The sequence below is a fragment of the Cnephaeus nilssonii genome (assembly GCF_951640355.1).
Source record: "Cnephaeus nilssonii genome assembly, chromosome: 4".
In the NCBI taxonomy this organism is placed as follows: domain Eukaryota; kingdom Metazoa; phylum Chordata; class Mammalia; order Chiroptera; family Vespertilionidae; genus Cnephaeus; species Cnephaeus nilssonii.
This window is the reverse complement of record NC_137075.1, coordinates 47,922,735-47,948,521: the sequence shown is the minus strand read 5'-3', so window position 1 is coordinate 47,948,521 and position 25,787 is coordinate 47,922,735. Positions and strand designations below refer to the sequence as shown.

At 43.8% G+C, this 25,787-nt stretch overlaps 1 protein-coding gene across 2 annotated transcripts in view; it reads right to left on the bottom strand.

The window, feature by feature from the left end:
• Nucleotides 1-2,248: 2,248 nt before the first annotated feature.
• The window catches only part of SQOR (sulfide quinone oxidoreductase), a gene marked incomplete at its 5' end in the record, with an annotated part of 71,765 nt that continues 48,226 nt past the window's right edge, over nt 2,249-25,787 (bottom strand). For both annotated transcript variants that reach the window (XM_079769237.1, XM_079769236.1), the window contains 7 exons: nt 2,249-3,166; nt 4,559-4,737; nt 5,025-5,092; nt 11,950-12,133; nt 20,947-21,156; nt 22,899-23,093; nt 25,531-25,584. In XM_079769237.1, the coding sequence (XP_079625363.1) occupies nt 3,109-3,166; nt 4,559-4,737; nt 5,025-5,092; nt 11,950-12,133; nt 20,947-21,156; nt 22,899-23,093; nt 25,531-25,584 (948 nt within the window). In that variant the 3' untranslated portion in view covers nt 2,249-3,108. The remainder of the gene's footprint in view (nt 3,167-4,558; nt 4,738-5,024; nt 5,093-11,949; nt 12,134-20,946; nt 21,157-22,898; nt 23,094-25,530; nt 25,585-25,787) is intronic.

Here is a 25,787-nt window from a genome sequence, read left to right as displayed (position 1 = left end):
AGCTCTTGCTGGTGCCAATCGAATGTGTGTGTTTCGATCTGTCATTGTTGATCGTGAATTTGGATGACACTTCTATTATAGAGAAAGGGTGAACAACGATATTAAAATATTTCTTCTAATTAATTTCCTTTCAATGTGCACAGATTTGTGCACTTGGCCACTAGTTAAATATAAAACACAAAACAATACTTACAGTGTGATCCTGTTGGTTTTCAGGAACTTTATGTGAAATATTAGGTCAGTAGAGAAAAAAAAAAAACACCAAAATGGGATTACTTGTTATAAATGGGTGATGGATTTGGAGTAAACTTTATTCCTTTTATCTCTAATCTCTAAATTTTTTACAAACATTAGACATAAGAAATAAAAACACTACAAGTGTTCTTAATACACAAAACTCCTAAATTCAAAACCTTGAGTTCTCCCAGCTGACTTAAGCCTTTGCTTCCCTTCCTGCATCCCAGGGCCTCTAAGCTGCCACCCAGCTATTTTTATTACACCCACAACTCACCCAGGGCTGATGCCAGGGCAGGAATTTTAATTCCTGGAAAGATGCTCTAGAGACAAAGAACAGGAGTGGAGAGGGATTTCCCAGTCAGCAGTCCCAGCTGGCATCATTTCTGGACTCTGAAGTCATCAGCGGCTGAGTCAGGGCCCTCGAAGGGCACACCTGAAACCTCACCCATCCTGCAGCACACCTTTGGAGAAACCACCGCCCTTGTCCCTACCCTGGCCTCACACCCTCTTCCTGCCGCAGGATCCTAATGACTGGAGGCAGTCTCATGGAAGACCTCTCCCGTGGCCAATCCCACGTTCATGGTTAAGGGGATAAGATTTTGAAAGCCAAGATTTTTCTGATCTTCCCCAGCTCAGAGGAATGAAAGCTGGAGACCAATGTACTGGCCAATAGTTGTCACTGCTCCCTCCAGCTTGGGCAATAAATTCTGCCCAATGTAATGTGAACCCAAAAGCAATTCCCAGATGGTTGGAGGATTATTCAGACACATGGTCATAAAAACAGATCCAGGAGGTTCCAGTTCACTCTGCAAGGGATTTCCAAGTGACCCAGCCTAGAGCTCAGCCCCTCCCAGAATCACAGCCCATCCCCTGAAATGCAGAAGCCGGCCTTGCCAGAACTGTTGTCCATAGCCAGGAAGAGCTGCGGGCTGGTGACTCCTGGGATCTCTGGTCACTGGAGGCGAACGGCCCCAGCTCTCCCAGTGAGCAGCCCGCCAGGAGCTCCGTAAAGGCACGGGGTTTCTTTGCCTGGATTCAGAGGACAGGGCAGAGTAGTCACAAGCCCCACGTGAAAGCACACAAGTTGACAAGCCCCTGGTTTGCAGCTCGGCTCTCCCACTCGAACTGGGTGGGGGTGGGAGGGGTGAGTGTGATCACTAGAGTGATCATATAATCCATTGTCCCAATGGGGCATTCTGGAGCATGAAAGGACATGCTATTAATAGCTATGCCAGGATAACATGTTAAACAGGAAAACCCCAGACAAACCAGGATGTGTGGTGACCCCAGAAAACATCTTCCACTCCTGGAGCCAGGGTGGGGGTCTGCGGCTGGGGTGGGGGCCTGTTCTTTTCCAGAACATGTGCCACCGAAGAAAGTCTACTTTCCGAATGGAACCAGGGCCTCGTTCAGCAAGCTCCCCGGCATCGAAGGAAAAGAGGAACCAAGAAAATGTGGGCAGGGCCCTTCTCTGTCTGGTTCACCGCTGTACCTCCTGGGCCAAGAAAAGTGCTTGGCAGGTTGCAGGTGCTCGGTAAATATTTGAATGAATGAATGAATGAATGCCTGAGCAGTTTCCAAAGTCACCTGAGCCCCAGGAAACCAGAGAGACTTGGCAATCTTAGGAAATATACAAGGGTTTGAACTCTAAATTGCTGTAAAAATCTAAGGCATTGCATAGACTGCTATGCATTTCCCTTTGGCAGAGTTTATAAATATGCAATGTACAAAGCTTTCAAATACCAGATGAACAGATAAACTTCTACAAATAAACTCATTAGAAACAATTTTTTTAAGCCACTGCTGAACTAAACTGGAACTATTTCCTGCCATATTTCTCATGTGAACTTATTCAAAATTTTCAAGGCCCAAATTGGGACTGAATTAAGCAAATGCTTACCACACACATCAGAATTCCTCTAACCCCATCCTCACTGTGTGTGAGCTCTCTGGGAAGCAGGTTCCATGGCAGAATTACATTTGCAAGAGACTTCAGGGGGCGGGTGGCGGGGTGGGGCGTGGGGCGGGGCAGATGTCTGCAGAGGCTAACGGAGAAGGCAGGGAGGGCTCTCACACCATGATTCAGCTGAGACGCCTGGGAAAAGTGGAGGGCCCAGGAGCATCGCAGACCTGATACAGTTCTAAGAAAGTTTCAGCCAGGTTGATGGGGAATCCTAGAGCCAAAATTGCCCAGTAGAGAAGTCCCGTATCCTACAGCACCTACAACACTAGTATCCCACCGCATCCGTGGCTGGCTGGGAGAGGGTGTGGCCTCAGCACAAACATGGTGGTGCCGCTGAGGGGCGGTGGCGTGGCCGTAGCCATGGCTGCAGAGGGGCGGTGGCCACAGAGGGGCGGTGGCCGAGCGCTGGGTCCACTCCACTGTGCTCCTGCAGCACGTGCTCAGGGCGGTCACACTGTTTAAACCTTCTCCCTGGAATAACCCTGGTTTCCTGTGAATCCAAACAGGCTCGGGTGAAATTACACCAGCTATCTGCTGAATACTCAGAGACCATGACAGAAAAGCTATTCCACCACCACCATCTTTTCCTCCCAAGCGCTATGACTTTTCATTCCACTAATCCAGATTAAAAAATTTTTTTTCATAGAATCTCAATGACAAGCTTTTAGTTAAAAAATAGAAGTCTATTCCTTTATTTTAACATTTCCAAGGAACCAAGCTCATCCCGGGCAGCCTGGACAGTGGCTGTTGAGAGGGACTTGAAAGGGAGGCATTTAGTCCCCGTCACCCAGCATCCAGCACTAAACTCTTTACAGGGTTAGGTCTGGAGCTCTTCGTGCTGCTCTTGGCCAGTCTGACTGTGATCCTGGTCCAGAAGCCGCCCAGAGATAGCAAGGGTTGAGCCATCCTTAACTCATGCCCAGGTGAAACAACTTCCGCAGGAAGGCCGGTCCGCCCCAGTAACCCCTGTAAGAAACGACAAGGAAAAGGTATTTGCATCAGAAAAGATGGGAGTGACCTCAGTCAGCAGGATGTTGATAGAGTCAGATAGCTCACAGACATGCTTATCAGCACATAAAGCAAGATTTGTCTTGTGAGGTAGAAAGATCCTGTGACTAGGAGGGGACATGCTGCGAGTTCTGGCTTCGACACTGACTTGCTGTGTGAGCCTGGACATGCTCACTCAGTTCAGCAAACTTGCATGCAATCTCTACTACAGGCAAACTGCAATCCTCCCTACTTTCATTTGCTTATAAATAAAGCATAGGTCCAGGTTTCTCAACCTTAGCCTACTGACACATTGAACCAGCTACTTCTTCGTTGTGGGGACTGTCCTGTGCATTGTACGGTGTTTAGCAGCATCCCTGGCCTTTGCTCACGAGAAGCCAGTAGCATCCCCTCCAGCTGTGACAACCAAATATGTCTCCAGATATTGCCAAATGCCCCCTAAGGGGCAAAATCACTCTGGTTGAAAACCACTGGTATAAAAAGAAAACCACTAGTATAGATACCCTGACTTACCTATCTCATAGTAGTTTGTACAGGTCAAATGAGATTTTCATTGTTTGGAACTAAGAAAAAGAATTATTAAATGTTCTTACTCTATTTATGCACTACTATGTGTACTATGTAGCTGTCTTTTAATGCGTTACCTCATTAATCCCCATCCTCTGAGGTTACTTTCATTTGCAGATAAAAAAGTTAAACGCAGGCCATCAGGAGGGATTGGAGGGATAAGAGATCAACCAAAGGACTTGTATGCATGCATATAAGCATAACCCATGGACACAGACAGTAGAGGGGTGAGGGCATGTGCTGGGGGGTGGGAACAGCTGGGGAGAGGTCAATGGGGGAAAAAGGAGACATATGTAATACTTTAAACAATAAAGGATTTTTTTAAAAAAGTTAAACACAGAGAGTTTAAACAACTTGTCCTAAGACACACAGCTAGTAAGTGACCAACGCAAAAACTACTTAACATGTAAAAAAATGATTTACCAGGATTTATTATTATTATTAATCCAGCAGTGAGAAAAAGCCAGAACATGAAAAAAGAGAGAAGACTTGGTTGCTGCCAATAATGAAGAGAAGAGGCTGTGACCCCTGTGGGTGGTGGATATACTACTCCCTTTCCTCACCCAGGGCAGCCTCTCTCACACCAAGTGTGGCTGAGGATCCAGCATCCTTCGCAGGCTGCCATCACCATAAGACACAGCACAGTAAGGGGATCCCAGTGGCCAGTCCTGGGCTCCGGGTCATGATTTCTCCTGAAGCTGGAAGGCCTCCTTAAAACCATCGCCCTGCACAAGGGGGTGCGATAGGCTAAAAGACGTGCCTCTCCCCCAGCGATGCACTTACTTTAGCATCATATTCCAGTACAGAAAGGGCATCATGTCGGCCTTCATGAGGTACATGGAGAGTCTCTCTTTGCTCTGGTCAAAGGGGAAGGTCTCCACGGGCTGCAAGTTGTAGTTAAACTCCGCAAGAATCACGCGATTGTAGCTCGTCACCAGTGGACATGACGTGTAGCCATCATACTAAAATTGTACATGAAACTGAGTTGGAAAGTGGCTTTTTTCATGACGTTATACAGATACTTTAGAATTTATTCTTTACTCTGAGCAGTTGCAAATTTTTTTCTTTTTTTTTTTTTTTTTTTTTTTGTACCATGAAAAATGAAGATTATATAACAAAAAGTAGTACGAAAGGCAACAATTGCAATGGCTATATTAAAGAAACTAATTAAGAAAGTGCCAACATTGTAGGAAAACATTGTTTTCTCACAGAATGGAATTTGATAATTGAGACTCTGACTCTTACAAACCTTCTTCATTGGTGCTTTATTCTTCATGATCAGAGAAATTGTTCTGTCAAGGATTCCTGACTGGGCAGCTGTAAGAGAAATGGAAAAGTCAGAAAAATATAAGCATCTAGGTTTTTCATAAACCCTCATTTGCAGATAACTTTAACGTGAACCAGTTGAGAAGGCTCCATTCCCCATCCTTCTAAATTTTAACTAGAACATGATTCTTACTATTTGAAGTTCTGGATACCAGAAGGGGTTCTTCAGTTCATCAAAGGCCCACCTAAGTGCCTCCACAAGTTTGACACTGACGAGCCAGCTCTCTCTGACAGGAGGACTGGCAATTTCAAACAAAAGGACTATAAGGAAGACAACACCCCAACTCCACCCCCTTCCTCCTAGGGTTCAGTGGGTATCACTTGATCTGTGTGCCCCATATCCCCTAGTCATCTGGGATGTCCCTGTGTCCCAGCCTACATTAATACCCTAAGTATATCAATTAGGCAAAACAGTGAGCTTTCCTCTGTACTAGACTGCCCTGAGGTTTGACCAGATTAGATAGAAGATGATAGATAGATGATAGATAGATAGATAGATAGATAGATAATAGATAGAAGATATAGATAGATTATAGATAGATAGATAGATAGATAGATAGATAGATAGATAGATAGCCGTTTTTGTTTTCTGGTGGCAAGAAAGGGAGGCTGCCTTTTTTATTATGAAAATTTTCCAACTCTGTCATTCTTGTTACATCTATCCCATCACACATGCCACTTTTCTTCCTGGAGCATTTTTAGAGCAAACATCATAGCAACTCACCCAAAAATATTTCTGTGTATATCTTTAATAGGTGAAGATGTGTTTTGTTTTGTTTTTTTTTAACACAAACATAATAACATGCTTACACCCAAATTTCTAGTAATAATTCCTTAATATTATCTAATCCCAGAATAGTGTTCGGTTTTAAATTGGTGGTTGCCAGATGGGAGGGAGGTTGGGGGGCTGGGCAAAAAAGAAGGGATTAAGGAGTACAAAATGGCCCTAGCCGGTTTGGCTCAGTGGACAGAGTGTCGGCCTGTGGACCAAAGGATCCCGGGTTCGATTCTGGTCAAGGGCATGCACCTTAGTTGCAGGCTACTCACCAGCCTGGGCCCTGGTCAGGGCTTGTGCAGGAGGCAACCAATCGATGTGTTTCTCTCATATAGATGTTTCTCTCTCTTTCCCTCTCTCTTCCACTCTCCCTAAAAACCAATGGAAAAATATCCTCAGGTGAGGATTAACAAAACAAAACAAAATATGCCAGTTATAAAAATAGTCACAGGAATGTATACCATAGGGAATATAGTCAATAATATTGTAATGACTATATATGGTGTTAGATGGGTATTAGACTTATTGGGATGATCACTTCATAAGGAATATTAATGTATAATCACTATGTTTTACACCTGAAACTAACATAATATTGTATCTCAACTGTAATTGAAAATATATTTTTAAAAAGACTGCCCTTTTAAAAATACAAGTAGTTTGTGTCTCTAGAGATGGGAGATTGGATTGACCTCTGAGGAAAGATGCATTATCTATCTACTGTAAAATGCTCATTAAAGTGATTATTTTGCAATCCCCAAAATCAGGGTCAGCAAATTTTTCTGTAAAGCAAAATTTTAGACCTTGTGGGCCAAGAGGCAAAACCAAAGCTATTATATAACATGAAAAAAACAAAAATCTTTATTAACAAAATTCAAAATGTAAAAAAGTATAATAATAACTTCTTGTACTATAAGTCTACTAATGAGAAGAATGGAATTCTTTTCTTAAGAATAAGAGTCAGTGTTCCCTATCATCAAATTGATTATAAATGTTCATCTGTAGAAAACATCTTAGCCAACTGTATGAAACCAAGCAGCAAGCTGCATTTGGCCAGCAGGCTGTAGTTTGCTGATGCCCAAAAGAGCAATGAATTTTTTACTGGAATTTAAGGATCCAAAATATAATAAATAAATAACTCTGCTTAAAAATACTATCTTACTAATAAAAGCCTAGGTGGTCCTCACATCGTCTTGCTGTGAAGCCCTCATGCCATCACAAGATGGCTGTAGGACTCCGGGACTCGAGGGAGTCGCCCCAAGGGTCTTTGGGACTCTGGGACTTAGGGGAGTCCTGCAGCCCCGCAGGGTGCCGGCTTTGATGCTGCCTCCCTGCAGGAGCCGACACAGACTCTGACAGGAGGGAGGAGGGAACTGGATACCCACACCCAGGACTTGGCAAATAGTGATATTAAAATATTTCTTCTACTTAATTCCCTTTCAGTGTGCATGAATTCATGCACATTGCCACTAGTCTATAATAATAAAAGCATAATATGCTAATTAGACCGGACTGCTAAACATCCTTCCAGACGAAGCCGGGGCTGTGAGGGCCGAGGCCAGCCACTGCAGTTGCAAGGGCCGAGTCCCTTGAACGAATTTCATGCATCGAGCCTCTAGTTATATATATATATATATATATATATATATATATATATATATATATATTATTATATACACATATATACATATAGATATATATATGTATACTAGAGGCCCAATGCACAAAATTCCTGCAAGGGTAGGCCTTCCTTCCCTCGGCTGCTGGCACTGGCTTCCCTCCAGCAGCTAGAACCCGGGACCCAGGCTTCCCTCCAGCTACCGGCACCCAGGTTTCCCCCTGCTGCCAGCAGCCAGCCCCTCCCCCCGCCTGCACCCACCTTGGCCTGGTGCTGCCCGCCAACACCCCCTTTCCACCTCGATTGATCGCCCTGCCAACCGGTGGCCTGGGCCTCCCTCTGCGGGGCAATCGTGGGGCAATGGCGGGCCCCCCCAAAACCAATTGCATCGCACCTGCCTTGGCTGGCACCAGTGCGTGTCATGGCATGGTCATCCGGACGGTTGTTCTGCTGTTCGGCCCTTCAGTCAATTTGCATATTACGCTTTTATTATTATACCAGCTATCTTTGTTGTGAGCCAGATAACATCTCTAAAGATCATATTTCCCCTTTAGAAAACTTTATTCCTCTGTGAGGGCCATGAAGAGTTTAGAATCTGTACTGAGAAAACCCGAAGAGGCCCCTGCAGCAGGCCATCAAGGCCAACAGAAAAGGAGAGAAGAGGCCAGAGGGTGCCACCTGCGGAGAGGCTGGGCCCTTGGACCCAAGAAGCAGTCACACTGTCCAGGTGTAAGGTGTATGTGTGTGGAGGTGTATTGAGTGTGTGTGGGGGGGGGGTGTTGGGGGGCTCCCCTGTATTATAATCCCTTTCTGTTACACCCAAGCCTTCAGTTAACTTTTGTTAAACGTCACATGCTGGTCTTGGCGGTGCTGTATGTAATTCATGGAGAATCCTGGGGCAGAGAGAAGCAGAGGAAGAGGCAGGAGCTGCAGGAAAGCCAGACTCCGTGTGGCAAGAGAGGGTCTCGCTCGCAATAGTACGATGGCCTGGACGGAGGTAAGACACCTGGCTGGTGGCAGGGAACGCCAGGGACAGATTTGTGGGACAAGTATAAACATTGCTAAGAATTTATGTATTTTCAACACATAAATTCAGCAGCCTTACATAAAGAGGAATGTAAATTCAGAGGACTTGAGGAGGGGCAGAAATGCAGATCCACCTGGGGAAAGTCAAGACTATTGACACCAAAGAGAAGAGCAAATAGACTTTCACACAAGTGAAATGACAGAAAGAAGAGCATTCACTGAGGCACAGTTCAAGAATAATATGGGTTGGAAACAATGCAAATACAAGTTGTGTGAACTTGTTAAATAAACCCTGGAGCAACCATACAATATAATACAGATTGTAAAAAAACATGTAAAAACAACGGGATGCCCTCCATGCAAACAGGGACATCTGTAATACTTTTAACTATAAATAAATAAATAAATAAATAAATAAATAAATAAATAAATAAGGGGATGCTTTCTACATGGTCAGGGGGAATGTAGAGGCTCAGAAGATGGGGTAGGGCTGGAAGCAAGACTCCATTTAGAATTTTCATTTAATTGTATTTAATAGTATCTATTTGGAACATGGAATCAGACATGTTTTTTTGAAGAAAGTCAAAAGTTGGGTAATCTGTGTCTCACATGCAGCACAGGTATTTAATACATAAATTCAGCAGCCTTCCATTAAGAGAAATGTAAATTCAAAGTATGGCCCCGAAGTCTACCTATAAATCCCAAAGACAAAGAACCCAGGACGAGACAAATGAACATAATGGACTCCTGAGGCAACACAGTGGGAGGCACACAACCTCCTGTGTGGAGGGTCCTGTGAAACTTTAACCTGAATCCCAATACAAGAAAAATTAGGCAATTCTAAATTATGGCATATTCTACAGATTAACCATCCTGGACTCTTAAAAAATGCCAATGTCATAAAAGTTTAAAAAAAAAATGTTAGAGGGCATGTTCTAGATTAAAGGAAACCAGAGACATGACAATCAATGTAGAGCAGGCGTCCTCAAACTACGGCCCACGGGCCACATGCGGGTATTTTTGCCGTTTTGTTTTTTTACTTCAAAATAAGATATGTGCAGTGTGCATAGGAATTTGTTCATAGTTTTTTTTAAACTATAGTCCGGCCCTCCAACGGTCTGAGGGACAGTGAACTGGCCCCCTGTTTAAAAAGTTTGAGGACCCCTGAGTAGTGTGTGGTCCTGGGGAAATCGGGCTCCTCCACGGGATCCAGAGAAAAGCATTCCAAGGACCCATGCATGGGAGATCATGGTATGACAAGATCTGTTCAGGAAGGCTGCCCCTGGATTGCCCCTGAGTTCCCAATGTCCCATCTCCAACCATCTGGCCATGAAAAAGTCCAACCTTGTCTTTATCAAGGCCCAAACAAAGGCCAGTGTCCAGAGTTTCCATTTCATATTAAAGCTTAGTCCTTGGAAGCCAGAGAGGTTTGCCTGGGGCCCCAGTTAGCTACTAGATCCGCATGGTTGCACAAGCACACAGGAACAGAGAGAGAGAGAGAGAGAGAGGGAGAGAGAGAGAAAGAGAGAGAGAGAGAGAGAGAGAGAGAGAGAGAGAGAGAGATCTTTGTTCCCCTGGGCTTGAAAGACCAGGAGTTTTTCTAAATAACCAATCAACTTCCCAAGCTTTTGCAGGCTTTTGATGGGTCCACCCCCTGACCAATGCTCCCTTTCCCAGGCCTCTATGGTCAGGCACTTCCCCCTGCGCCATTTTGACTTCTACTGCACACGTGCTTACCTCCCCAGCACACCCCCCCCCCCCCAATTCTGTAGGTGGGGGAGTTCATCCTTGTCCTGGTAAGGCTGTGGACCCCTGGAGTGTGTGTGAAGCTGTAGCTTCCTGGTGTAGCCAACAGGCTCAGTGTCCAATTCCCTTTGCTTCCCTTCCCTTTATTAACCTCTGCTAACAGTCCTTGACTGGTTCATGCATTTAAGAGAGGACTGAGCCATAGAAACATTATTAGGAAAACTGGAGAAATTCAAACTGGATTGTATATGAGATGATTTTCTAATACAATGTTCCATTTCTTGGATGTGATGATGATCTTGGGGAGATAGAGGAGAAAGTCCTTTTTCTTAGGAGATGCAAGTTGAATTATTTGAGGGTGAAGTATTAAGAAGTCAAAAGTCACTTCCTAATAACTCAGCAAAAAAAATGTACATAGAGTGATAAAGCAAATGCCATATAACATTAGTAATCAGTTAATACCTGAAGAATATATGGGTATTCACTGTACTTTCAAATGTTTCATAGGTTTGAGATTTTTTAAATAAAATGTTGGGGGGAAATGACTATTAATAGTGGAAAAGAGCCCTAGCCGGTTTGGCTCAGTGGAGCTCGGCCTGTGGATCAAAGGATCCTGGGTTCGATTCCGGAGCCTCAGTTGCAGGCTCCTCCCAGGTCCAGACCCTGGTTGAGGCACATGCAGGAGGCAACTAGTCTATGTGTTTCTCTCACATTGATATTTCTCTCTGTCTTTCCCTCTCTCTTCCACTCTCTCTAAAGGTAGGGGAGGCCGGGGGAAGGTCAATGGGGGGAAAAAGGAGACATATGTACTACTATTTGTAATACTTTAAACAATAAAATAAAATGTTTTAAAAAATCAATGGAAAAATACCTTTGGGTGAGAATTACAAAACAAAACAAAAGTGGAAAAGATATTCAGTGGGTTTCCTTGAAAGTCTTTCTTGGGTTGAAGTAGTCAGCGAAAGTAACACAACATGAGCTGCAGGTGTACAATTCACACAAAACACTGCCATTCCCATCAGTAGAGAGGTTTGTGCTTTACAGCATCCACAGAGGACAGTTCCTGTCTATGGAGGACAGAATGTACAAAGCAATTCTCCCCATCACTGCTAGTGCAGAACATCGAGGTGAAGAATTTAGTTTTCCAGGCGGAGACCTTAATGGTGTACCAATCAGGGCACGCTCCACTGTGTTTGTCTTAACAGGACAATTTTCTGGTCTGCAAGCATTCATTGACTTGCATGTGTTTTCTGGGGAAGCAAATGCTTCTCTAACTTTATGGTGTTTCAGGCAGAAGAAAAATAGCCAACCTGCCTGGTGTCACAGACTGAGAAGGTCCGGGATGAGCGTGTGGCACTAGGAGGAGTAACAGGATTCCTGAGAGCTGGAAAAGTGGGGACCTCTCTCTAATGCACTCTCCCCTGAAAACAACCTCTCTGACCTAGAAAAGGCAGAAGAGGTCATGCTACTCTGATACAAAGCCCTCAACACATTCCTTCTTCTTTACACAATACTAAGTTCATCAACATGATTCTGTGTCAGGGAAGTCAAAGTCATTTTCAACCCAGAAAAGTTTCCTCGTTATTAGTGGAATGCTATTTGTGCCAAATTATTGTTTCAGTTACCATGATGCCTTGGGGTGACTTCATTTGAAGGGGGAAGAAACTCTGCACGTTACCTTACCTACGGCAGCGGCGGTCTTCGATGTAGGAAGGTTGGTGCAGTCTCCGATCCCAAACACATTTGAGTACTTCTTGTGCTGCAGAGTTTCTTTATCCACATCCACCCAGCCAGCAGCATCAACCAAAGGACTCTTCTTGAGGACATCAGGTGCGCTCATTGGTGGTGTAACATGAAGCATTTCGTACTACAAAAAAAGAAGAGCATCCAAATTTGTGTTTTTTCCATATATCTACAGCCCCACAAGCTCTGCCCCCGCCTCCCTCACCCATACACTGCTTTAGCTGCACTGAGTATTATACAAGTAGTGCTTATACTAATCTACACCTTCTCCAGGATCTTACAGGCGCCTTTGAAGTCTGGTGATAAAATAACTAACCACGCTCTTGGTTGACACTGTCTCCCCATAGAGTCCACAGGATTCCTCTGGCAGCACGCCTGGAGGAATCCAAGATACTGGAGGGAACCTCACTAACGTTCTGAAAGAACCCATTGATGTTTCTCCCTCACTGAAACGAAAACAAAGGGGCTGGCACATTTCAGTTGCTCTCTCCCTGACTGTCATCTACTGACTTGTAAAGTCTGGGACTGCCAAGAGGTACTCGGAGTCCTTGAAACTTGACAAGGCTGTGTTAGGAGCTGATAAGTGAGTGGCATTCCCAAATATGGGTCAACCCTCAAAATAAAGGAAGCAGTCAAAACACCATTTTAAAATGAAATAAAGGTTGGTAAGAATATTGCCTGGCAACTTGGAGGAAAGAGGAGTCTGATTCAGTATTGAGTTTACTGAACAGTGTAGAAGGCAGGGTGGATTCCCGCCCCTCCCCTCCCCCGCAATACCTGTCAAGATTACCCTTGGCAATGGTGCACTGGCCCCTTTTTTGTTTTTTTATGTTCTATTCCTCTACTTTTTGTAGTTCATCCTTTTTATTCTTTTAATTGAGTTTTAATAAATTCCATCTAGAAATTCTAAATTGATTCAAAAGTTCACAAAACATTTTATTAAGGTAAAAACTTTAGCATTTTAAGACAATTCCAACCTTGTGAGAGTTAATAGCCCATAGTTCCCCTAAGGAGGTTCATCAGTACTTGTCAGTCATGGATGACACTAGAAGCCCTGTATTTATTCCCAATTTCAGACAATTATAAGCTGAGTTAACCCCAAGGAAGAAGGAGTGCTGCAAAACGCACAGTACTGCTCTGCAGGGTAATCTTGGGTGGCTTTTTGGGGACGTGGGCCCCTGAGGCTGGGTCTGTTAATGAATGTGGAGACTGAACACATCTGAGGGATAATGGAGGGAATGGTCAGCAACCATCATCTACCAAATCATTAAGGCCATGTCTGCATTGCAGTGCTTCAGTTAACTACAACCACTTTTTTAAGCTGGCTTAAATCTTATGAATTCCAGATATCTTTCTAGAAGTTCAATATTTTTACAAAATCATTGTAAAGGCATGACTATTTACTTGAACTAATGAATATCCTGTGCAAAAGAAATAGTAGGCAAAATAAAAATAGACCATCTTCTTACAACATACACAAGAATAAACTCAAAATGGACTAAAGACTTAAATGTTAGACTCAAAATTATAAAAATCCTAGAAGAAAATATAGACAACAAAATATCAGATATTTCTCGTAGCAATATTTTTTCTTATATTTCCTCAGGCAAGGGAAACAAAAGAAAAAATAAACAACTGGGACTATATCAAACTAAAAAGTTTTTGCACAGCAAAGGAAACCACCAGCAAATTGAAAATACGACCCACTTAATGAGAGAATATATTCATCCATGATACATCTAATAAGGGGTTAATATCCAAAATTTATAAAAAAACTTATATAACTCAACACTAAAAAACAAAAAATCTAATTAAAAATTGGCAATGGACCTGAATAGACACTTCTCCGAAGGGGACATGCAGATGGCCAATAGACATATGAAGAGATGCTTAACCTCACGAATCATCAGAGAGATGCAAATTAAAACCACAATGAGATATCACCTCACACCTGTCAGAATGGCTACTATCAATAAATTAACAAGTGTTTGTTGAGGAAGTGAAGAAAAGGGAACCCTCATGTACTGTTGATGAAAATGCAGATTAGTGCAGCCACTGTGAAAAGCAGTATGTAGTTACCTCAAAAAATTAAAAATGGAATGCCTTATGACCCAGCAATTCCACTTCTGGGAATATATCTGAAGAAACCCAAAACACTAATTTGAAAGAATATATGCACCTCTATGTTCATTGCAGCATTATTTAAAATAGCCAAGATATGGAAAAAATTTAAGTATCCATCAATAGACAAATGGATAAAGAAGATGTGGTACAGAGAGAAACCAAGATGGCGGCATAGGTAAACACCTAAACTGCTGCCTTGCACAACAATATCAAAACTACAACTAAAAGACAAAACGGTCACCATCCAGAACCACAGGAAAGCTGGCTAAGTGGAAATTCTACAACTAGAAGGAAAGAGGAAAGCACATTGAGACTCCGAGGAGCTGCAAAAGGCTGAGGTATGGAGACGCGCATGCACGTGGAGAGGAAGGGCAGTGGAGTACACGGGCGGCTGGCTTTCTAAAGTGGGAGGGAGACTGAAGCTCCCGACTGCACTGAACTCCAGTTCCGGGAGAGACTCTGGGAACCCAGACTCATTCGGGGAGAAACTGGACTGGCTGGCAGCGGGCGAAACTCGAGGGCGATTTTCTCTCAGAGGTGCTTGCAGCGATTACCAAGAGACACTGAGAACCAGGGGCCTCATAGGGCAGGGCTGATGGGAAGCCAAGATTGTCTGCTACGCCCTAAGACTCCACCCCATCCAAGCTGAGCACAGAGGCTTTTGCAATTTTGCAAGTCTTGTCTCATAAGGGTGTCTCCAGCACAGAAGTTCCCCCAGCGTAGACACAGCTGATCCTCACAGCCAATTGGCCTGGAGGTCAATTCCTCCCAGTGATACCAACAACAATCAAGACTTAACTACAACAAGGCTGTGCACACAGGTCACAAAGGGGTGCACCAAGAGTGTCCACCTCAAGTAACTGGGGGAGGCTGAGCCACTGGGCCTTATAGGACACCTACCACACAAAGCTACTCTACCAACTCAGGGAAGCAGTGAAAATGCGGAGACAAAGAAACAGATCACAAATGAAAGAAATGGAGGAAAGCAAACGACTGGATATAGAGTTCAAAACCACAGTTATAAGGTTTTTCAAGAATTTCCTAGAAAAGGCCGATAAATTTAGCCAGACCCTCAAGAATATGAAAAAGGACCAACTAGAAATTAAACATACACTGACTGAAATAAAAAATATTATACAGAGACCTAACAGCAGACTAGAGGACCACAAGAATCAAGTCAAAGATTTGAAATACAAAGAAGCAAAAAACACTCAACTGGAAAAGCAAAAAGAAAAAAGAATTCAAAAATTTGAAGATAGTGTAAGGAGCCTCTGGGACAACCTCAAGCATACCAACATCCGAATTATGGGGGTGCCCGAAGAAGAGAGAGAGCAAGATATTGAAAACCTATTTGAAGAAATAATGACAGAAAACTTCCCCCACCTGGTGAAAGAAATAGACTTACAAGTCCAGGAAGCACAGAGAACCCCAAATAAAAGGAATCCAAAGAGGACCACACCAAGACACATCATAATTAAAATGCCAAGAGCAAAAGACAAAGAGAGAATATTAAAAGCAGCAAGAGAAAAACAGTTAATTACCTACAAGGGAGCACCCATACGATTGTCAGCTGATTTCTCAATAGAAACTATGCAGGCCAGACAGGAGTGGCAAGAAATATTCAAAGTGATGAATAGCAAGAACCTACAACCAAGATTACTCTACCCAGCAAAGCTATCATTCAGAATTGAAGGTCAGATAAAGAGCTTCACAGATAAGAAAAAGTTAAAGGAGTTCATCACCGCCAAACCAGTATTATATGAAATGCTGAAAGGTATTCTTTAAGAAGAGGAAGAAGAAGAAAAAGGTAAAGATAAAAATTATGAACAACAAATACATATCTATCAACAAGGGAATCTAAAAATCAAGTGAATAAAAAATCTGATGAACAGAATAAACTGGTGAATATAATAGAATCAGAGGCATAGAAAGGGAGTGGACTGACAATTCTCGGCAGGGAAAGAGGTGTGGGGGATGTGGGAAGAGACTGGACAAAAATCGTACACCGATGGATGAGGACAGTGCGGGGGAGGTAAGGGCAGAGGGTGGGGTGGGAACCGGGTGGAGGGGAGCTATGGGGGAGGGGGGGAAAAAGGAACAATTGTAATAATCTGAACAATAAAGATTTATTTTTTTAAAAAAGAAGATGTGGTACATATATACAATGGAATATTACTCAGCCAAAAAAAATGAAACCTTGCCATTTGCTACAACATAGACTCTAAGGATGTTAAGTGAAATAAAGCAGGCAGAGAAAGACAAATACCATATGATTTAACTTATATGTGGAACCTAAAAAATGAAATAAACAAACAAAATAGAAACTCATAGATATAGAGAACTGATGATTGCTAGACTGGAGGGTATGGAGGATGGGTGAAAACGGTGAAGGAATTAAGAGGTACAAATTGAAAGTTATAAAAAGTCACGTGGAGGAAGGCAGGGCAGGGTGGGTAGGAAGAGATCAACCAATGAACTTGTACACATATATGCATAACCCATGGACACAGACAATGGGGTGGTGAGGGCCTGGGGGAGAAGGGAGGATGGGAGCAGTCTGGAAGAGGTTAATGGGGGAAAAGGGAGGACCTTTATAATACTTTCAACAATAAAAATTTTGTTAAAAAAGTCATGTGGATATAAAGTGTGGAATAGGGAATATAGTCAATAACCCTATACAATAAAAGGGTAATATGCAAATCAACCGAACAGTGGAACAACCGGTCGCTATGACGCACACTGACCACCAGGGGGCGGATGCTCAATGCAGGGGGCAGAAGCTGGGCTGACCGCTGGTGAGCCAGCCGCGGTGGCGGTAGCCTCTCCCGCCTCCGCAGCAGCACTAAGGATGTCTGACTGATAGCTTAGGCCCGCGCTGTCCATCAGACATCTCCCGAGGCTCCCAGATTGCGAAAGGACAGAGGCCGGGCTGAGGGACACCCCCCCCCACCCAAGTGCACGAATGTTTTGCACCAGGCCTCTATTGTAATAACTACCTATGGGGTCAGATGGATACTAGACTTATCAGGGAGATCACTTTGAAAATTATATAAAAGTCTAATCACTAGGGTGTACACCTGAAACCAATATAATATTGTATGTCAACTGTAATTGAAGAAAAAATGAATAAGAAAATAATATTTTTACAAAAAAAAGAAAAGAGTGGTATTGGGTTTGAGAAGATAATCTGACCTGAAATCCTATAATTCAAAAGGGACACAAATATCTTCTTTCTTTACAATCCCTTTAGAAAAACAATAACTATTTATCCAAGTCCCTATCTGTAAACTCAACTACCCAGAACACAGCTGGTAAACCAAAGTGAAAAAGACCAAATAATGAAATTAAGTTCATACACTCAAGCTCATACACTTTGCTCAAAACAGTATGCTTTGGGCCCTCACTCATGACCCATTCACTTTTACTTTACATAAAACTAAACATTTGTCTCTCTCATTTTCCATCCAGTAAAAGATTGGAAGCAGCAATTAAAAAGAGCTGAAGATAGAGAGACTTCCAAAGTCACTTACAACTTCTTGACAGTTCCAAAGAAGAAAACTGGAAAACTACAAAAAGGACACATACAAAAACAGAGTAGTTTGAGAAGCTTTTGAAAGGTGCTAACTAGCCCTAAAACACCCTAGGAGTGTAACTGTATGAACTACTCATAACTGACCTTGAGCTGGAGCAAATAGATGCTACTTAGCCTGGGAATCCCGTGACCCCATAAGGTAAGAAAGTGCTCAAAAATATGATGGGACATGTCACAAGGACATTGGAACCATCTAAAAGGGCTCCTCAAAATCTGGGGCAATTTGTGCACCAAAGTAATTAAAGATAATAATGAATTATAGCCCTAACCAGTTTGGCTCAGTGGATAGAGCGTCAGCCTGCAGACTCAAGGGTCCCAGGTTCAATTCCGGTCAAGGGCATGTACCTTGGTTGTGGGCACATACCCGGTGGGGAGTGTGCGGGAGGCAGCTGATCAATGTTTCTCTCTCATCGATGTTTCTAACTCTCTATCCCTCTCCCTTCCTCTCTGTAAAAAATCAATAAAAATATATATTTTTTTAAATAATGAATTATAAACCATCGGGAGGAAAGTAAGAATTTAGGAGTTCATACTAATAATCTATACTAATAAAAGGGTAATATGCAAATTGGTTGGGACGCCCTCACAGTAACAACCGAACGGCAGGCTGTGTGGGGTGACCAGGCCAGCAGGGGGATTAGTGAGGGATGACCAAACGACCAAACAGCAGGCTGCATGGGGCGACCAGGCAGGCAGAGGGGGGCAGTGAGGGGCGGCCAGTCCAGCAGGTGGGGGCAGTTGAGGGTGACCAGGCTGGCGGGGGGGGGGGAGTTAGGGGCAACCAGGCTGGCAGGGGTGGCAGGGCTGTGAGGGGCGACCAGGCTGGCAGGGGGGGGCAGTTGGGGGCAACCAGGTCGGCAGAGGGGGCAGTAAGGGGCGACCAGGCCAGCGGGGGGGGGGGGGGGCAGTTGGGGGCGATCAGGCAGGCAGGCGAGCAGTTAGGAGCTAGCGGTCCCAGATTGTGAGAGGAATGTCCAACTGCCTAAACCGGCAGTCGGACATCCTCCAAGGGGTCCTGGATTTGAGAGGGTGCAGGCTGGGCTGAGGAGACCCTTCCTCCCCACCCCCCGGGCACGAATTTCATGCCCCGGGCCTCTAGTGAATTAATAAAGAGAGAAGGGAGGGTTTTTGCTGACAGAATGCCAAGAGCCTATTGCTAAAATTAGAGAAAATGCTGGAAAATCATCATTTTGCAACCACTGCAGTAGAGATTGGATTAGGCAAAATATCACCAATGGATGCTAGATCCAGGGGGAAACTTTAATGAGGAATAGGATGTTTACATGGTCTTAAAATGTCTCCCTACAGACTTACTAGTAGCACGAGAGAAAAATAATAATAATACAATGGAGAAACTGGTTCATATCTTGACTGGTCTAAATGAACATCATCAGTGAGGGGTAGTTGAACACAGTGTGCTTTCACCCTAGAAGGACACATCACTTAAGCAGCATTTCAGTCTAAAACTCATAGCTGGCCCTGGCCAGTGTGTTCAGTGGTTAGAGCATCAGCCTGAGTACCCAAGTGTCACGGGTTTGAATCCCGGTCAAAGGCAAGTACCTGGGTTGCGGTTTGCTCCCCACTCCCAGTTGGGGTGCATGTGTAAAGCAATCAGTCGATGTTCCTCTCTCTCTCCCTTCCCCCCATCCCTCCCCTCCCTTCTTTTCTCCCACTCTCTCTGAAAAGCAATGGGGAAAAACATCCTCAAGTAAGGATTAACAAAAAATCAAATAATAAAATTATAATAATAAAGTAAAATAAAAATCATAACCTGAAATGAATCACAAGAAAACACAAACCGAAAATTAAGACCATTCTATTAAAAAAATTAAAGTGTGGGAGGGGGGCTGTATTATTCCAAAATGCCAGTGTCACGGGAAACATTCCGGATTCAAGGAGACTAAGGAGACACCACAATTAAATGAAATACCTGACTGTAAACTGGATTCTGTGCTAGAGGGGGAAAGTACTATAAATGCTATTGAAAACAAAACTGGAGTACCAATGGTAGATTAAAATATTGTATACATGTTAAATATGCTGAGTTGATAGCTGTACTGTGGTTATGTACGAGACTACCCGTATGTCTCAGGAAATTTGCAGTGAAGTATTTAGGGGCAAAGGGCTAACCTTTCAATGCTTCGGGGAGAGGGAGAGAAATGAGATGAGGAAACAAATGGGATAAAACTCTATAGTAAGTTCATCTAGGTAAAGACTATATACAGGTTTATATTATTTATACATTTACTATTTTTATCACGGCAACTTTCCCTAAGTTGAGATTATTTCCCTAAAAAAAAAGTATTTAAAAATTATGACCTTGGGTCATCAGTAAGATTTTAAATACAGTCATGTACAAAAGACAAGATGTATGAAATTTATTTAGAAAGAACTTGACTTAAAAGCTTACAATGTAAAGTTTCGATACTTAGAAGACTAATCTTTGATTTCCTTCAAAATTCATTTTCATGGAACCTTTCTTACCTCTAAAAATGCTGAATGAATAAAATACGCCTGTGCACTGTTTTCTCACTGCTAACAGTTCTTGCCAGAATGACAAACAAATGATTCCTCCATGCATGCTTCTCCAGCCGCCTTTTCATTTTGTTTTTACTCCTCACCTTCTGCTACAAAAGTGCTGCTATTCCCACTCACAGGATAAACTGAGACTCAGAGAAACCAAGGCCATGTACAAAGGCAACCTTCCCAAGCAGGGTGTATCTCCACCAGATCTTTCAAAGGGCTTTAAGTGCTTCCTTTCACGCACAGGTGAAAGATGTTTTAAGACAGCCTCTTGAGAGGTGAGAGACGTCCCTGTCATTCTTGAACTAACCACAATCAGGGCTGTTTCTCCCATTCTATAAACTCCATCAATCACCAGATCCTGCATGTAAGGAAGCCCTTCCAGAACATTAGGCTGTAACTGAAGTTGTGAAATATTTGACTGCTTCAAGTGGCTCAGTGCCAAGAAAGCAGAGACATAAAACAGGGTAAAAATCTACTTGGTACCAGTAGATAAACCCTCCTCCCTTCCATGAACACAGCCTCCTACCTCTTTTTCTTCCTAACCCATGTTGGTCCACCCTCCTCCTTCACTGTCCTAAGATGCTCATTGTAACCAGCTCCCCCAGTGCACAATGGTGATGGACAGGGAAGTAGGAGCCACAATGTCGCCTGCATCCACAACACTGTTCACCTGACAGCTTAACCTCGCCACTCACGGGAACCACTTGGGTCTCTCCAGGTTTGTCCACGTTCTCAAACACAGCCTCTTGTTTATCGGCTCGGACTTCAATGAGATTTTGCTTGTAGTTCACGGTGAGGTTCCGTTCCTGGATGATCTCCAGCAGGGCATCTGCATACTTCTTAACCCCAAAAATCGATCCAAGAGAAGTGTTGAAAATGATATTGGCCTTGGATCGCTTCCCTGTCTGGGAAAAAGGAAAGAATAGAAACAATCAACACCAAAGCATTACTCCAGCCTCCTTTTGTTTTGTTTTTCAACTGAGACAAGAATTAAACCCTTCAGAAGAGACCTCGCCAGCTTTCTCCATCCCTTTGCCCTGGTGGGGTGAGGTGCGGACCAATCCAGGGCCTCCCTCTTATTTTCTGTCAGCAACACAGCAACTAAGTGCACACCTGAATCAAGGGGTTGAGGTGGGCACTGTTCAATCAAAGGCCAGAGGTGAGATTTCTTCTAGGCAAACACAGAGCTGATTGTGTACTCATATACTCATTTGTTCATTCACTCCGTAAAGAAGTCATGAGGTCCTAGAGCTGGCCAGTCTGTTCTTGGCGCTGAGGGACGGCAGTGAATGAGACGAAGGCATGTCCCCTTGGCTCCCACACTCCAGTGCTGCTCGGGTTTCAGAGAAGCTAGTACTCTCCCCAACACCTACAATCTCAGAAACTTCTCTCAGACCCCCCAAGAGTTGGGAGGTGAGTTAAACAAAGAGAATTTCCAGGAGGGAAGGAACAGCTAGTCTCTTTTCTTCTGTCCAGCACCTTGTAGGATTTGCTCACCTGGGTCTCACTATTTAGAAGAAGTTAGGTGAGTAAGAACCTCAAATTGCCAACTCGGGATTCTCATAACCCAGAAAAGTCTTTCTTAGGCACAGAAATGATGACTTAATTCCCCACCCGCGGGGTTGGTGCTGGTCTCCATGACTCAGGCGAAGCCTTCCCAGCGCTGGGTTCCCAGCGCACATTCAACCCCTCCTCCCTCCCCTTCTCCTCACCTGTCCCTTTGCAGAACACAGGCTGTCAGTAAACCTAGTGTGACACCCTGCAGAGGGGAGGAGGGCGAGGGCAGCTCCCCCAGCTCCACACCACTGTTCCTGGGCTGCGGACGCCTGCTCCGACACAGGGTGTGTGAGCAATGTCTCCAAAGAGCATCGTAGTGGAAAGAGACAAATCTTTCCACTAAGGTGTGAAGTTCTACGTGAACATTATGTTTTTCCTTCAGAACTGGCATTTTTTCCTATTATACTTCCAAAAATGTATATCAAGAGTCAGAAAATATTCATAACTTTAAACTTGAGCTGAGGATATTATTATGAATAAAAATGAACAATGTGCAACTAATTGTCTAACTATATGAAAATATTTAAGTAATCTCTAACATATCTCCCCAATAGACTTTTATATACACATTAAAAGATATGTTACAGCCCGGCTGGCGTGGCTCAATGGTTGAGCATTGACATATGAACCAGGAGATCATGGTTTGATTCCTAGTCAGGTCACATGCCCAGGTTTTGGGCTCAGTCCCAAGTGTGGGGTATGCAGAAAGCAGCCAATCAATGATTCATTCTCATCATTAATGTTTCTATCTCTCTCTCTCCCTCTCCCTTCCTCTCTGAAATCAATAAAAAATATATTTTTTTAAAAAGTATCTTACAAAGACTATTTAATAATTATGTTTAAAAAACATACATAAGAAAAAAATGGAAGGTCATGTCAAATTGATGATACCAGCTGTATTAAAATAATTGGATTATGATTGCCTTTTTTCTATTTTATAAACTTCCAATGATATAATTTTGTACATATGTAATGAAAGTTTAGCAATAAGAAAAAATATTTTGACATGGATAAAATGGAATTCTGTCACTCAACAAATTAGCACCATCTACTCCCCCACCCTGTCTCTGTCCCTGGAAAGGAAGCATACCTTCCTGAAATAGTCTTCCGATAAGTACATGATCTTCTGCGGGGCCCCCGCACACTTTATGGGAGTATTTGGGAAGGTAAAGATGGCATTGCCCTCCTTGAAGTCCTGCAGAGCTTTCCACGTCTTCTCTACCGTACTAACTGAATAGTTAGACCCTATTTTGGGATGGGAAAAACCTTCAGGTAGGCCTTTAATCTGCAACAAAAGACACAAAACATTTTTTACCATATGATTTCACTTATATGTTGAGTCCAAAGAACAAAATAAACAAACAAACAAAGTTGGAACAGACTCATAGATGCGGAGAGCTGACTGGTGGCTGCCAGAGGGGACAGGGATTGGGGGACTGGGTGAAAGAGGTTGAAGAGATTAAAAAGTACAAACTGGTAGTTACAAACTGTCATGGGGATGTAAAGCGCAGCATAGGGAATATAGTCAATAACATTCTCATAACTATGAATGGTGCCAGGTGGGTATGTAAAGTATATGATTGTTTAACCACTAAGCTGTATGCCTGAAACCAATATAAAATAAAATTGAAAGAAAACTGTAAAAATAAACGTTTAACAGAAGTGCAAATGGCTTTCTTTGCCATTTCTACAACCTCACAAGCATTTCAGTACAACTATTAGCCCCCAGCCTTCACACCCAATGCAGCAGGCAGGTGGGTGCAGCTCCCAAAGTCACCTGCCAAGCTGCAGACTGGACTCAGCCCAGAGAAGCCCCTCTGCCTCCCTGGCCTTGAGACCATAATTTGAATACATCTCTTCCCCCCATCGGAGTAAAGACAAGAATCCAGGCATACTTGTGTTTGGAGAACCAGCGGCCTTGCTGGGAAGAAGAAGGGTGACCCTTGGTAAATTAACTAATATCTCTAAGCCACTCAAAGTGTGGTCTCCGGACCAGCAGCACCAGCCCTACCTGGGAACCTGCCTGAAAATGCGCATTCTCAGGCCCCACCCCAGACCTACTGAATCAAGGACTCATGGGCAAGCCCAGAAATCAGTTTTAACGGGTGATTCGCTGGGCATTGAGGCTTGAAAAGCTTACGTTCACCACCTGTAAAAGGGGATAAATGTAACAGCTCCATAGGGTTCTTGGCGGGAGTAAATGAGACCATGTGTGTCAAGTGCTGAGAACAAATGAACCTCACAAGGTGATGCTCTGTAAGTGGTAGTGTATTCCTGCCAGTGAGATAACTGGATACTTGTCTTAAATGCTAGTAGGTTCACAGCATGCAATGAAAATGGCACAGGTTGAGGTAAGAGACTGAAGCACCAGTTCTTCCAGCAAGAGAAGGAAACTCTCAAAAAAAAAAAAAAAACAGTCATCAAGATGGACTGGTCCTTCAGAACCTTCCCAGGCTGTTGTCCAGAATATAGGCCACCTCCACGGTCACTGGACACCAATCCCTCTGGACTCAAGGAAACAGGGTCCTATGATCTCTTCCATCTCACTCAATGACAAGAGCAACTATTCCTCTGATTACTGATCACAGCTCCTGCTACAGTTTAAGTAGCTGTAATAGTAGCAGTTTCAATATTATTTCTTGGTTTGCTGCAAAAAGCTGCTCCGGAGTCTCAGCACTGGTCTCTTCAGTCCTCTCAGGCAGCACAGGGGCTCCCGGGGGCGGGGGAGGGGAGGTTACCGTGGAGATGCGCCATCTGTGCTACGTCCCCACTTCTGGGGTCTTGTGAGAGACAAGGACCTCCCAGAAGGTGTAACTGGCACCTTCTCCACCGTCTGCTCCACAGCTTGTCATTCTGTGAGACTCATGGCCAAGCCACCATGACCAAACTCATCACAACCTTCACACCGAGGCATGGCTTCTTCGAACCGTCTCAGGACACGCCCAGGACACTGTCACCAGCCTCACCCTGGGCATGTCATGGTTTGGGGCTTTTTACGCAGAAACACGCTTCAGAGACCTTTCCTGGGCCGACCCAGTTGCCTGTGTCACGTTCCTGAAGCTGAGACCTGGTTGTCACTATGCTTTATGTGCTCCAACTATTCACCCCAGGGTCCCCAACAAACTTCTGGAAATCGTCATAATTACTGACTTACTCCATGATGTTTTAGAAAACTGAGCTTGAATGTCACCATTGTCACACAGCATCCAGCTCCCTAGCTCATGGAAAAGGGAGAGCGAAGGAACTTCCAGGGTAGCAGTTACATTGCGTTGGTCACTTCGACCAAAAAAACCCAGCCGCCACAGGGCAAACCCAAGCCTCTCTCCAGCTCCTGATCAACTAACTGCTGGCATTCTATCCTTAGAGTCTGCTTAGAAATTCAAAATCTTACTTTCAAAGGTAAGTTTAACCTGCAATACCACAAACTCAGTCCCACATAGAAAGGTAGTTTTCTTGTAAATGTAGAAAAGGCTGCTCTTTTGCATGAATTCCCATCAGGGCATGGACATGTTGACTCATGATTAAAGCTTAGAGCTGGATCATGTTATCATTGACAGAATCTCGGATGAGACGTTTTTAAAACCATAAAAAGACTGCTGAGAAATAAAACTAGAAGAGGATTTCTTAGTACTTTTTCTTGTCAAATGAATATAAAGACACTCAAGGCAGTGCTTGATCTTGGCAGAAGTAGGCCAGGGAACACAGAAGTCATTTAAACGTACCTTCCCATAGTCCAGCTGGATTCCAAGAGCAATAATGAGATATTTGTAGGAGATCTGCAACAGAAAGCAATGCCGTTTAGACCAGGACCCAAACAGTGGCAGTCCTAGGACAGACTCAGGTCCCAGGCGAGTGGGATCATCACAGCGTTTCCATGTTTTTATGTGAATAACTTGGGGCTGTGGGTGGTGGGCAGGGCAGGGGTATGGGGAGGGGGGTTGGATACAGGCTCCAGTCTGCCATCACACCCATCATTCTC